General features: G+C 36.8%; 1 protein-coding gene across 1 annotated transcript in view; it reads right to left on the bottom strand.

Annotated features, from left to right (window-relative positions):
* Nucleotides 1–15,764, bottom strand: part of ANKRD31 (ankyrin repeat domain 31) — a gene marked incomplete at both ends in the record, with an annotated part of 151,367 nt that overhangs the window by 28,796 nt on the left and 106,807 nt on the right. The window contains 3 exon segments of the mRNA XM_080804333.1: nucleotides 130–1,132; nucleotides 5,144–5,240; nucleotides 11,861–11,948. Of these exon segments, the coding sequence (XP_080660459.1) occupies nucleotides 130–1,132; nucleotides 5,144–5,240; nucleotides 11,861–11,948 (1,188 nt within the window).

The following is a 15,764-nucleotide window of genomic DNA, read 5'->3' as shown; positions in this document are numbered from 1 at the left end:
AGCCTGCTTCTCCCTCTCCCTCTCCCACTGTTTGTGTTCCCTTTCTCGCTGTGTTTCTCTCTGTCAAATAAATAAAACCTTTTTTTTAAAAAAATATTACATGATTCTGGAGGAAAAAAAATAGGATACCTGTGTTTTGAACTCCAGAATGTTATTTCCTGGATTAATTCTTCCGAGTAATATCAGATCCTTTATCTGCATGCATTTCTTTCTAGGAGCTGTGCTGTAGTTTAAAGGCTTTTTTATAGTACGTTGACGGCCACACCTAGAGGAAGAGGAGCTCTGACTGTCATTAGCATGCGGAACACCAAAAGCTGATTTTTTAAGATATGATTTCATCTGATGCCCAGTATTGCTGCCTAAGACATCAGTCCCTTGATGTGCAAAGGATTCTAATGTTCCACTAGGTGGTTGTTGGGAAGCTCTTTTCCTCTTTCCTCTTTTTGGATCACAACCAGTAGAATCCTGATCACAAATAACAGTCGATGGATAGGCATCATTTTTGGCAAGTACGCTTGTAGTCTCTGAAATATGTAATGCACCAGTTACTGCTGAGGGACTACTATAGGATTCATGCCCTTCGGCCAGAGTTTCTGTAAGATCATTTTCTTTTTGCGAATGTTCTGCTTGAGCAATAAAAGCAACAGGTTGGGATGGTAATTTAATCTTCTTACTGCCATTTGAATGTCTGGATTTTGATAACCCACCCAAGGTACAGTCACTGACATTTTGTTTAGAATTCAGTTCATTTCCAGAAAATTCTTCCCTTCTCACTGTTTCTGAGTTTACACAGGTGTTGGTATTTTGGCTGCCTTTCCACATTTGCAGAGAAAACTGTGTTTCCTGCATGTTTCCACAAATAAGGCCTACAGGAGAAAGTGAACCTGACTGAGACTGCAATGGATTTTCCAGACCAGTAAACTCTTGGATGTCCTTTTCACTAGAGGTTTCTGAGCTGGATGGCAGCTTCCTCAGACTGGGACCAGACAAAGATATAATGTTTTTATAGTTTTGAATTTTCTGGCTAATTTTTTTCTGTTTTTTTGCTACAACTAAAAGGTTCTTCTGTCTTGTGGCCAAGTTAGCCAGTTGTTCTCTCAGGACTCCTTGTTTAAATGATTCTATGGACACCCTAGAAAAAGAAACAGAAATAGAAAAAAATACAAAAACAGTAGAAAACTTTTTTTTAGTAGTCATTTAGATTTTAAAGATACTTTGTCTCCATTTAAATTTAATCACCCCAAAGTACACAAGAGTCTATTTTTGCAATTAATTTCCTCTGAGAGGAAATGACTCGTAAGGTGAACAATACTGCCTTTTCATTGAGGTGATGGTTTGGTTATCCACATTTACATTATTTACCAGTTGTTAGTCACCTATGAAAAAGAAACAAAACTGGAATTGTTTAGTTGGAAGGTAGCAACTGATGGCCAAGGAGGAATACCATTCTTTAAATTTGGAGTTTGCTTACCTGTTTACAGGGAAAAGGTACATCGGGAAGTAACATTTGGGAATAAGTTCCACTTAAGTTCCCTTAGGGGAAGGGAGTTTTTTGAGTAATCAGACCTGGGCTAGACCTGAGAAATGTTAGTCCATCAAGTAATTACTGCAATTATACTTTAAACCTGTACTGAGGCAGTTTCAGGTCCAGAGGGACTACCCAGACAAACATTATCCTGTGTGACTATAAGGTGCTGGATTTTGGGAGAAAATGGCTGATCCACACACCTTTTTTTTTTTTTTTCTGATTATACCCACTTATGCTACAGTGGCCTTCAGGATACTAGACTCTTTTGTTTACAGTAGTTCTCAAACTTTTTGGTTTTATGACATTTTTATAGTCTTAAAAATTATTGAGGAACCCTATCAACAGTAGCCAAACTATGGAGAGAGCCCAAATGTCCACTGACTGATGAATGGATAAAGAAGTTGTGGTATGTATATACAGTAGAATATTACCCAGCCATAAAAAAGAATGAACTCTCACCAATTGCAATTTCATGGATGGAGCTAGAGTGCATTATGCTGAGTGAAATAATCCAGTCAGAGAAAAACAAGTACCATATGATCTCACTCATATATGGAGTTTAAGAAAGGAAACAGATGAACATATGGTAGGACGGAAAACAAAAAAAGAAGAGAGGAAAAAAAGCCATAAGGGACTTAACAATAGAAAACAAACTGAAGGCTGATGAAGGGAGGTGGGTGGCGGGTGGGCTAGATGGGTGAAGGGTATTAAAGAGGGCACTTGTTTGATGAAAAAAAAACTTATTGAGGAACCCACAGGGCTTTTGTTCATATGGGTGTTTCTATCAATATTTACTGTTTTAGAAAATAAAACAAATTTTTAAAACACAAGACTATACAAGCATACATCCCATTAGCTATTAGAATAATGATACCATCACATGGGCGCCTGGGTGGCTCCGTGGGTTAAAGCCTCTGCCTTCGGCTCAGGTCATGATCCCAGAGTCCTGGGATCGAGTCCCGCATTGGGCTCTCTGCTCAGTAGGAAGCCTGCTTCCCCCCCCTCTGTCTGCCTCTCTGCCTACTTGTGATCTCTGTCTGTCAAATAAATAAATAAAATCTTTAAAAAAAAAAAGAATAATGATACTATCACAGTTCATGTGGCCTCCAGAAAATTCCATTACATACTCATGAGAGAATGAGAGCCAAAAAGGCAAATAACATCTTAGTTTTATTATAAAAATAGTTTTGACTTCACGCACCCCTTGAAATGGTCTCAGGGACCTCAGAGAACGCCCTTAAGCAGCTGCTTTAAGGATAGCAATAGTATAGATATCTGTTTCACCTATCACAGTCTGGAGTTGTTGGTACTGAATTCCAAGAAGAACGGATGTTAAAATGAGTAGCAGATGTAAGTGGAAGAAGCAGCAAGAAGTTAGATAAGCAAAAAACTAGTAGCATAAAAATGCAAGAAGCTGGATTGAGGAGAAAGAAAAAATTAGTAATATCACATTTAAAACAGAGTTCAGACAGAAAAATAAAAGTGCATTTTAGATTACAAGATTTTAAGTTTTAGAACAGGATTAATAAGGATTTACACACCTGCAAACCCAACTGATCAGGAACTTTCCAAAATTCTCAGTATATTATTAGTCATAGGACCTAAAAGAAAAATTGAAGCTAGCCTTCTCCAGTCTCCTAGAAAATATCCTGCAGTCAATTACCCACCTATAGGTCTTATAAGTTCACTTGCATTATACTGACAGAAAAATAGGAAACAGACAAGAATTTATGATACTTATCACTGGAGAGAAAAGCACAATGAAGTCAGAAGACTTATAAATGAAAATAAAAAACCGACTTTTAAATAGGTTCAGAAAAAAATTGAATATGCAATAGATGTCAAATGTTTACAAGAACATAAAGGAAATTAGAAAGATCACATGTGAATAAAGAATAAAGTCAAAAGGTACCTGCAAAGCCATATTCACTGCAGCATTATTAACAATAGCTGAGACATGGAAACAACCTACATATCCATCAAAGGATAAAGAAAGGATAAAGAAAGGGACGCCTGTGTCAAGCGTCTGCCTTCGGCTCAGGTCATGATCCCAGAGTCCTGGGATTGAGCCCTACACTGGGCTCCCTGCTCAGCAAGAAGCCTCCTCCCTCTTACACCCCCCCTGCTTGTGTTCCCTCTCTTGCTGTCTATCTCTCTGTCAAATAAATAAATAAAATCTTAAAAAAAAAAAAAGGATAAAGAAAATGTGGTATGTATACACTATACACACACACACACACACACACACACACACACAGAAAAATATTATTCAGCCATAAAAAAGAAAGAAATCCTGTCATTTTTTATAACATGCACAGACCTTGAGGGCATATTAGGTAAAATAATCCAGAAAAAGAAAAACAAATACTGTATGGTCTTGTTAGGGTATGGAGTCGACCACCCCTCAATCAGACAGAGAACACTCTCGATAATGCAAGTCACACAGTGAGGTTTATTTCCAGCTAGCTGGGGTCCAAGTATCTGCCTGGTGCAGCGGGTTTCAACAAGGACCCCGAGCACTCAAAGCCAAGGGTTTATATAGCATTTTTTAAAAAAAAAACATCCAACTCACAGTAATTTTCCATCACTTCAGGGACCATACATACTTTTGGCTTGCGCCCCCCTGGTGGTTTAGCAAGATAAGCTCTCTTCAACATCTGGTCCCTGCGCCGCAGCCCGCAGCCGCAACCGCCTAGCCATCCTGGAGGTTTAAGCTGATTAGCTGCAGCCGGGGTGTTGCAGGGTGGGGTACTTTCTTGGAACTAAAACAGGGAGGGGGTCCCTGGAACTAAAGCAGGGAGGGGGGCCCTAGAACTAAAGTAGGGGAAAGTTCAGCCCTTGGGCCTGAGATGGCTGCCCAAGCTAAGATGGCTGTACTTATGCTAACCCACTCTTACAGTCTCACTTATATGTGGAATCTAAAAAACCACAAAAACTGAACACACAGATACAGAGAACAGATTGGTGGTTGCCAGAGGTAGAAGGTGGAGGGTGGGTAAAATGGGTGAAGGGAGCCAAAAGGTACAAACACCCAGTAATAAAATAGGTAAGTCTTGGGGATAGAATGTACAGCACGGTGACTACAGTTAATAATACTCTATTGTATATTTGAAAGTTGCTGAGAGATATCATGACCAAAAAAAAAAAAAAAGCATATATAGCTAAGTCTATGAAAAACTAATAAAAATAAGCCTCTTAAAAATTCTGAGAGTTTAGAAATACACAAAACTAAATAATATACATGGTTTCACTGCTTAGAAAGACAATATTTGTGATAGTAAAAGGAAAAATTTGTAATGTAAAAAATCTGAGTTCACTATGGAAAGAAATTTATTTTGGGATTTAGGACCAGAGACACTTTCACAAAATTCTTGGCTGTAGACAACTTTTTAAGACACTAAAATGTCTTTTTCTGAATAATCCAAGTAATAAAATAGAAAAATATATTTCTGGGAAGTACAATTACCCATGGAGGTAATAGATTAGATGACCTCATAAAGTCATTCTTTGGTCCGAAGCAACATTTGTACTCTTAAGAAATTCTAGATCTAACTCTTGTAACTAAAAAGGGGTAAATTATGAAAACTCTAAAGCATTCCTATTTTTTTCACTCACCTGTATTTTTTAGCCAGATCATCTCTTTCTGCCTTCTGTTTGGCAAGTACATTATCCATAACCTCTTTTACCTCTAACATCTTTTCAATGTATTGTTCTGGAAACATAGTAATAAAAAAGTCAGTTAATTGAGAGATAGCAAATGTTAAATTTGATCACCCAGGACTCAACCTTATTGTTACTCTTAAAAAGCCATTATTTCCCTACCTGCTCCCTAGTATCAGTGGCCTAGATACATAAATCAAGGCCCATTGAATTATGCCACCCTATGGAAGTACCCTGAATACAGCAGGCCAGTCTGCATTCTAACGCTGCTACTCCACTAAGCTCTGCAAACCTGGACAAGTCACATGACCTCTATGGTCCTCTTATTTATCTGTGAAATAAGGTTAGTAAAGAAAGATAAATAGGAAAATGACTATTTTGTTAAAATTACTTTTTAAAATATAAAAGGAATACATAGTAAAAAAAAAATTCAAACAATATGAATGTTTACACAGAAGAATAATACCCCCCGCTTTTTCTCTTTTTCACTCCACAAGAGACTATTAATACTTTGGTAGCAGTGCCTTTGTGCATGCAAAAGTTTTTAATATATTTAATGTATAATTCTATATATTTATACTATATGTAATTATAATATTATATGTGCTTAAAAATAAGAAGGATGCTATCAGTTCTTGTTCTTTACACTTAACACTTAGATAGGACTATATGATATCTAAGGTTACTTAAAGATGTATATAAAATTACTTCTATAATAATTCCTTAAAATTTTCTTACTTTCTTCCGCTACTTCCTAAGTAAAGGTCACTACCTCCCTCACCCATCACAAATCCACAAGATTTACACATAAATGTCAATTAAATCCAGATTCCCAAGCAGTAAATGGAAAGGCTTAGAGGAATACATTTTACTTCTTTAAGCTACTTGTTATTTATTTCACTTTTGGCTTTGTTTCTAAGTTTCTTCCCAATTATTTTAGATCAATGCATATTTTTCTATATAATTTAGAGAAAATAAGTGGTGGGAAATGAAATCAAGCTCAGAGCATGAATTTGTTCCCTTTGCAAATCAGACAAATGATTTGATTAGCACAGAATCAGTGTTCCCATAGTAGTTTGTCTTGTTATTACTATGATCGAGGATTAATTTTATATGATGCATGTGCCAAAAAAGGGGGGAAACCTGGATGATCATTAAAAATTTATATATAAATTTGTTTGGCAGATTTGACATTATTTAATAAAAGATGTTCATACTATGTACCCTGTCACATTGAGTTTTTCTAACTGAATTTTAAATCACAGATAAAATTCACATTATCATAGTAACATAGAAGATTCTCTATGTCTCTATAAAAAAGGATATAGGGATGCCTGGGTGGCTCAGTCGGTTAAGCCACTGCCTTCGGCTCAGGTCATGATCTCAGGGTCCTCGGATTGAGTCCCACATCGGGATCCTTGCTCAGCGGGGAGCCTGCTTCTCTCTCTGCCTCTGCCTGCCACTTACTTTGCCTGCTTGTGCTCGCACTCTCTCTCTAAATAAATAAATAAAATCTTAAAAAAAAATCTCTTAAAAAGTAAAAATAAAAAAGGATATATAAGAATTTTACATTAATTTGATACTATATACTTATTTGCCAGGTACATTAATCAGTGGTATCTTAGTGAAAATCTAGAAGTTGCCCTAATATATGTAAGATTTTAATATATGATAATAAGGCATTATAACAAAAGGATAATGACAGAAATTATTCAACAAATAGAGGAGGCAAATAGAGTAGCAATATGGGGATGGGAGACTCTATTCTATCTTTATCTTGTGCCACATGTGGAAAGAGATTTCAAATGAATAAAACAGTTGAAACACTTAATTAAAAAATAACATGAAATGTTCAAAGTAAACATTTTTCTGGTCAGTCTGGTTGAGGCACTAAAGATAAAGATACCTGATACCCAAGTGAATGCAAGACATCTATAAAAAAAGCTTACAAAGAAATGTACACAATGGGATTCATTATTTTTAGATCCCTCAGCCAGATCAGAGATATAGAAGGTTTCAGAATATGGAGGTGGTGAATTTGTAAAGATACTTCAGAGAGCTATTGCTCGACTGGATGGGAATCTCCAATATGAGCAGCTAAAGTGAGAGGTGAGGTTTCTCTCCTTTATTCAAGCCTAATGGGGGTGGGGTGGGCAGTCTCTCCATGGATTGTTGAAGACAGTAATAATTTTCTTTTGAGGTGATGATGGACTCACATCTGGCTTCCTCCTTGAACATCAAGAGGTTGAGACCCTGCAGAGCAAGACATTTGAACAGCTGGGGAAAGGGAAAGCTGCTGCTAGAAATTAACAGTCCTCCCTTCTAACTACTGCTTCAGAGTGCTAGGATCCTGAGGACTTGGTGTGAAGCCTGCCTGCGATCCTGACTATGATGGCTTCTCCTTCAGAGAAAGAGTCTGTATAGGGTGGGATACCAAAAAAAAAACAAAGAAGAAGAAGAAGACAGAGGAAGGGGAGGGAGAGGGGTGTGGAGGAGGGGGTGAGGGAGGAGGGGGTGAGGGAGGAGGAGGGGGAGGGATGGGTGGAGAAGGAGGGATGGGTGGAGGAGGAGGAGGAGGAGGAGGAGGAGGAGGAGGAGGAGGATCTTTTGCCAAAGATTGATGGAGTCAATAGCAGTCAGTATTTAGTTACTAGTCAAGAACTCTAGAGTCCCATTGCATCCCTCTCCTCCTGTAAAGGGACAGTGAGATGAAAATAAAGGGATCCTGATGAAAAAGAATAAAATTACATTATAAAGCATAGGGATGGGCAGAGGAGAAAAGTTTCTAATCTTAAAAGCATGAAAAGAAATAGCAAAGGAAAAAGGCTGATATATTTTACTATACAGAATTTGAAAATATATGTACTTAAGCATAAATTAACCATTACACATAAAGACAGTTAAGTAGCTGAAAAACATATTTGCAGCAGTTATGGCAGAAAAGGGGTCAATAACTTGATTACATAAAATGGCTCCAATTTATTAATGGACAAAGAGGAATAGTCAATTCACAAAGCAGGAAATAAAACTAAAGAAAAAATACCACTAATAATAAGGCAAGTGAAAATATAAGGTACTCTTCTTATTAAACTATTCAATTTAAGTTAAATGAAAATACTGATGCTATTAGCAGGGTAAAGGAAAACAAACACTAATGTGTGTTGGTGAAAGTGCAAATTAAATTAGTATTTAGTATTTAATGAAATAATTTATCGATATAAAGCAATAGATTTAATATGTTTACATATTTTTGACCCAGTAGTTCCAATTCTGTTAATATTACCTAAGGAAGACATATGCTATAGAATAGCAAAAAAACTGGAAAAATGTAAATGCTCAACAAAAAGGGAAATTGAGCCCTGGAACATTAATAGAACACAATACTATGTAAACCACCACAAATAATGGCTATAGGGGAAAAAATGTTAAATTGGCAAATTTGGCATGATCCAAACTATTTTTTAAATAATTTTATTGAGGTATAACCGCATACCTAAGTTCCTAGAAAAAGAAAGGAAACAAATATTGTGGTGGGACAGTAGGTAATTTTAGCATATTTTTTTATCTTTTTTTTTGAAGTGTATTTTTATGTCTTTTAAAGAAAAAATTATAAAATTGGAAAATTCACCTTAGGTGTATAAGACATTATAAATACTAAATAAAATATATGAACTATTCACATTTGTTTGAGGGTATAAATTATTTTGTATTATTTTCCCCAAATCATAACATGTACCATGTATTAGACCAAGATGAAAGGATGAATACCCATCACTCAGCTACCCTATCCCCCTACCTCCCTCCCCTCTAAAACTCTCAGTTTGTTTCCTGGAGTCCACAGTCTCTCATGGTTCCTCTCCCTCTCTGATTCCCCCCCCCCCCTTCATTTTTCCCTTCCTCTCCTAATGTCCTCCATGCTATTCCTTATGTTCCACAAATAAGTGAAACCATATGATAATTGACTTTCTACACTTGACTTATATCACTTAACATAATCTCTTCCAGTCCCATCCATGTTAATGCAAAAGTTGGGTATTCATTCTTTCTGACGGCTGAGTAATATTCCATTGTATATATGGATCACATCTTTATCCATTTGTCTGTTGAAGGGCATCTTGGCTCTTTCCATGGTTTGGGTATTGTGGACATTGCTGCTATGAACACTGGGGTGCATGTGGACCTTCTTTTCACTACATTTGCATCTTTGGGGTAAATAAGCAGTACTGCAATTACTGGGTCGTAAGGTAGCTCTATTTTTAACTTTTTGAGGAACCTCCACACTGTTTTCTGAAGTAGCTGCACCAACTTGCATTCCCATCAGCAGTGTAAGAAGGTTCCCCTTTTTCCACATCCTCTCCAACATTTGTTGTTTCTTGCCTTGTCAATTTTTGCCATTCTAACTGGTGTAAGGTGGTATCTCAATGTGGTTTTGATTTCTCTGATAACTAATGATGATGAACATTATTTCATGTGTCTGTTAGCCATCTATATGTCTTCTTTGGCTAAGTGTCTGTTCAAATCTTCTGCCCATTTTTTGACCTGATTATTCGTTTTTTGGACGCTGAGTTTGAGAAGATCTTTATAGATCTCGGATATCAGCCCTTTGTCTGTAGTGTCATTTGCAAATACCTTCTCCCATTCCGTGGGTTTCTGTTTTGTTGACTGTTTCCTTTGCTGTGCAGAAGCTTTTTATCTTGATTAAGTCCCAAAGGTTCATTTTCACTTTTGTTTCCCTTGCCTTTGGAGACATGTCTTGAAAAGAAGCTGCTGTGCCCAATGTCAAAGAGGTTACTGCCTTTGTTCTCTTCTAGGACTTTGATGGATTCCTGTTTCACATTGAGGACTTTCACCCATTGAGAGTTTATCTTTGTGTATGGTGTAAGCGAATGGTTGAGTTTCATCCTTCCGTATGTAGCTGTCCAATTTTCCCAGCACCATTTATTGAAGAGACTGTCTTTTTTCCATTGGATATTTTTTCCTGCTTTGTCAAAGATTAGTTGACCATAGAGTTGAGGGTCCATATCTGGGCTCTCTATTCTGTTCCACTGACCTATGTGTCTATTCTTGTGCCAATACCATGCTGTCCTGATGGTCACAGCTTTGTAATATAGCTTGAAATCAGGCAACACGATGCCCCTAGCTTTTTCTTTTGCAACATTTCCTTGGCGATTCAGGTCTTTTCTCGTCCATACAAATTTTAGGATTGTTTTTCCAGTACTTTGAAAAATGCCATTGGTATTTTTATCAGGACAGTGTTGAAAGTATAGACTGCTTTGGGCAGTACAGACATTTAATAATGTTTATTCTTCTGATCCATGAGCATGGAATGTTTTTCCATCTTTTTGTGTCTTCTTCAATTTCTTTCATAAGTGTTCTGTAGTTTCTAGAGTATAGACACTTCACCTCTTTGGTCAGGTTTATTCCAAGGTATTTTACAGTTTTGGGTGCTATTGTAAACAGAATAGATTCCCTAATTTCTCTTTCTACAGTTACGTTATTAGTGTATAGGAAAGCAACTCTGTGCATTGATTTTGTATCCTGCCACATTAATGAATTGCTATATGAGTTCTAATAATATAGGGGTGGAGTCTTTTGGTTTTCCACAAAAAGTATCATGTCATCTGTGAAGAGAGTTAGTTTGACTTCTTTGTTGAAATAATTTTTTAAAGACTATACAGTATGAACTAGGACAAGAGATGAACTAACAGGTATATCCTGTTACACAAAAGATTGATGAGATACTTCAAATTACTTTTTACCTAACTACTTAACATTCAGATCTGCATGTATCAGGAGCTAATTTCTTTTCTTTTTTTTTTAATTTTTTAAAAATATTTTATGTATTTATTTGACAGACAGAGATGACAAGTAGGCAGAGAGGCAGGCAGAGAGAGAGGAGGAAGCAGGCTCCCCGCTCAGCTGGGAACCCAATGTAGGACTCAATCCCAGGACCCTGAGATCATGACCTGAGCTGAAGGCAGAGGCTTTAACCCACTGAGCCACCCAGGCACCCCTCAGGATCTAATTTCTACCTTCTAAGTCATAACTCAAGAAAACACAACTGTGATCTATCAAAGATTTACAAACAGTCACTGAAATTTTGAGAAATTCAGATTATTAGGTCGGGAATCAAAGTCAAATTTACCACTTTGCATCACTAATGTTTTGTAAATTGAAAGACATCTATGCAGCAAGACGTTTACCTGGTCTATCTGTTCATCTGAAAGGTATGAGGATTTTCTCTACTTGAGTCACAACTGCCTATTTCTTTTCTAATCTGTTTTTAAGGGTTCCATTAGCTGGGTGAAGCTGGTGGAGCTAAGGAGTAACATAATCTCATCTCTAGTCACTACCTTATGCTTTTTCCCCCCACATATTCATCTAAACACATCACCAGTAGGAGTTTACCTCTGATCATGGTTCTGAGCGTCTCTCATATTACTTATGCTATACCTTGAGTCTAGAAGTATTTCGATCAACAATTACACTAACTACTGGTTTGCAAAAATGACTTCTAATGCTCATTCCTGGTACTTTATTATCACATTAAAAAAAGGTTACTTTTCAGCCACCATAAATAAGCTTTGACATAAACCTGTACCTTAAGAAGTGGAGGGAACAATAACCTTGGATGTATGAAATAATCAAACTTGAGTATGGGTTCATATTTACCTGCATCTTCAGGGGTTCTTATTTCAAATTCTAGTAAATTTTCTTGTTTTTCTTCTATATCTTGTAGAATGGCACTGATGGTCTGATGCTATCAGATAAAAATATTAAAACTTCATTACAGGAAGGTAGATATTTCTCTCTGATACACAATTGTCAAATGCACAGTAAAAGTGCAAAAGAAAGTGTTGCTAGAACACTCATTTCACTTTATGTTTGAAATGTATTCATGCTTTGTTTAAACTTAACTGTATAAATTGTTGCATATTGGGAGGGAGTAAACCTAAGTATTTTGATTTATGTAGCAGATCTATTCCTGGTAAATAGAAGATATGAGTAGCAACCATATAAAGACTCATAATTTCTCACTGACTTCTGTTTTAATCATAGCTATAGGTGATAAAAGAACAACTCGGCACATAATATTTAAAGATCACATACATGCAATAAATTCACTTTAAGGCTTTATGACTACCACTGCACACTATTAAAATCTCACACATAATCTTAAAAATACAAAACACAACTCTCTCAAAAATTAACAAATGGGAATTAAGGCCACCTCTCCATGCCCTTGTTAGTACTGACTATCTTGCCTGGAATGCCTTCAATTTACTTTGCCCAGATGCATCTCTTTCTCATGAGAGAAGTAATGCTGGGACTAGACTGCCTGGATGTGAATTCTGGCTTCACCTTTTCCTAGCTGGGTGGCTCCACATGTTACTTGTCCTCTCCTTGCCTGAATAGAGTAACATATGTAAAATGCTTCGGGCAGTGCCAGCAAAACATGAGAGCTCAATAAGTACTGCTTATTATTATATAAAACCTGTATCATACATGAAACCTCTGACTAATCTAATTTATACAGATTTCTCCTTTCTCAGAATCAGTTAAGAATTTTGGTGGTATATAATTTACCATTAATATACATAATGTCTTACATATTATATTTCTCTATCAAGAAAATAACATCTTATAGGGCAGGAGCAAAGCTTTTATATTTGTCACTGGTTTCCACACTGTTGGATGTATAGCTGGTGCTCAATAAACAAAAACTGATAGACTGACTCATATTACCTATCCTTTCATATATTATTAATATATATTCATTTAAACAATGTGACAGTCCTCAAAACTTTCTAAAGTACACTGCTCTGAAATTTTACTTTGGTGCCTACAGGGACATGAAAAATGCACATAATAAAACCATCCAATTATGTGGAAAAGCAATCTCACTGCTGTCATTTATGAAATGCATCAGAGCAGAACTATAAAACACAAATATGCAAAACAAACAAAATGAGATTTATATCTTTTTACACTGAATGGCTATAAAAGCAAACTAAAGGTCTGCATCTGAGCCCTAGCTAAGCCTCTATCCACAGGTCAGCATAAAGAAAATGTTTTTTGGTGCTGATTTTCCTTTTTGCTTTGCTCATATTGTGGATGCACTCAGTCTTGGCTACCACAGGCAATAACCTTCAACTCCACACCAGCTTTTCCTTGAAACTTCCCACCCTGAAGCCAGCATAACCTTCCCTCTAAGATCCCCCTTCTTAATCCTCCATTACTGCTTGTTTATCTTAAGAAACACCAAAAAAAAAAAAACAACCTGTGATCTGTCTTTGGAACAAGCAGCTTTAGACAGTTTATACTGTGCTTATGGAAAGCTTCACTCTGATTTTATTCCAAATTTCCTATTTTTTTTTAAGATTTTTAAAATTTATTTGACAGACAGAGACCACAAGTAGGCAGAGAGGCAGGCAGAGAGAGAGAGGGCGGGGGAAGCAGGCTCCCCGCCGAGCAGAAAGCCCGACTCGGAGCTCCATCCCAGGACCTTGAGATCATGACCCGAGCCAAAGGAAGAGGCTTTAACCCACTGAGCCACCCAGGTGCCCCCCAAATTTCCTATTTTTAATGGCAGGATCATCTTTGCCTCTGATACCTGTCTTACAGTTTTGTACAGTACAGCACTGTGGTCAGAAGCACAAGCTCTGTAGCCAGACTGCCTGGCACTGCTTTAATTCTGGTATTGCGACTTAACAGAAATGTAATTTTGGATTAAGTTACTTAACCTCTTTTACTTTAGCTTCTTCAACGGTAGTGAGGAAGATAATGAGATAACACAATGCACCCAGAAGGGTTATTATGAGGACGAAATGAGTTAATATAAGGACTCAGAGGAGAGCTTATCATATAATAAGTACTCAGTGAATACCAAAGTTAGTATTATTACTCCATCTACATGGGTATAGAGAAGAAAGCTGCCTACATGCTGTGATCTGAAGGTGTTATAAGGTAGCAGCAGACTAAAATCATCTCATTTCCTTTGTATCTGGCCATTGAGTCACCCTTCTCCCCAGTTTGATTTGAAGTTTCCAACATTCAAAAATAAGTTACATTTACAAAAGACTAACCCTTAATATTTCTTGAGTTTTCCTCCTTTTCTAAAGTTGTTTTTTTCTTTTTTTTTAATTGAGGTATAGTTGATACATAATATTACATTAGTTTTAGGTGTACAACAGTAATTTGACAAGTTTATAAGTTAAATACTATGCTCACCACAAGTATGGCTACTGTCTGTTGCCATACAACACTATTACAATATCACTGACTAAATTACCTATGCTGTACCTTTTACCCCTGTGACTTATTCATTTCATACCTGGAAACCTACCTCCACTCTCCTCAGCCATTTTACCCATTTCCCACCCAAATTTGGTTTTCTTTAGACTCCTGTATCTCCATTATATTTTTTCTGAAGTTTGGCATGTGAAATATTACTCCTAAAGCAAACACCCATACAGTTAATAGAAACAGGCAGTTTTTCCAAGATGTTCTAATCTTTACATGAAAATATTCCTTAAAGAGACTTATAATCAATATGGTGGGCTGAGCTGACACAGAAGAACCTCTGCCTACTCCGAACACATGGAACAGGACACAAAATACAGTAAACTTTAAATATACACACATGCAGCTAAGAATGGAAAATGACTGAAAAATTCCCTGGTATCGGAAATGAAACTAGTGGTGACCCATCAGAGATCTGGAAGCTGGGTTTTTAATGCTCACAAAGGAAAAAGAGGCACAGAATCCCACATAAAACTAGTGACCTTTATGTGAACTAAAGGTTAGAAAAACTCCACTTGCCACCATCCAAGGCTTTGGGTAGAAAATTAGAGACTCAAGCTTATACCACACATGTATGTAAGAACTAAATTTACATAATCTGTGTGGTTCAGGAACCCAAACTGAGAAATTAACACAAAAACTTGTGCGAAACTGATCAATTTCTAGGGCTTCAGCAGATCCAAATGTTTAGCACAAAGGTTAGGCACACCAAAATTCCCACAGTACTCAGTCCTCATGGAAATGAGATTATAATAAAAAATTAAAAACCACATAGAGAATCATGTTATCATGAGAAAGAATTGGGAAGGGACTTTCAAATTCCTCTTTTTTTTTTTTTTTAATGTATTTGAAAGAGATAGAAAGCACAGAAGCAGGGGGAGTGGCAGGCAGAGAGAGGGTGAAGGAGAAGCAGACTTCCCAGTGAGGAGGGAGTCTGATGTGGGGCTCGATCCCAGGACCCTGGGATTGTGACCCAAGCTGAGGGCGGACGCTCAACGACTGAGCCACCCAGGTGCCCCTCAAATTCCTTTAAAAAATGTTTGGATTTTTTAAAATGCTACCAATATTTTAAGAACACAAAAGTCTTTTTTAAATTTTTTTCTTCCTTTAAAACAAAAAATTTGAATAGCAAACAGAATTTCTAGAAATAAAAAACAGTTATTTAAATTAAACGCTCGACGTATGGGTTAAATAGATTAGAAATATTTAAGGAGAGAAAACGAACTGCAAGAGAGGTCAAAGGATATCACACAGAATATTCTGTGGAAAGTTA

This window comes from Martes martes, assembly GCF_963455335.1.
Source record: "Martes martes genome assembly, chromosome: 5".
Lineage (NCBI taxonomy): Eukaryota > Metazoa > Chordata > Mammalia > Carnivora > Mustelidae > Martes > Martes martes.
This window is presented reverse-complemented; position numbering and strand designations above follow the sequence as displayed.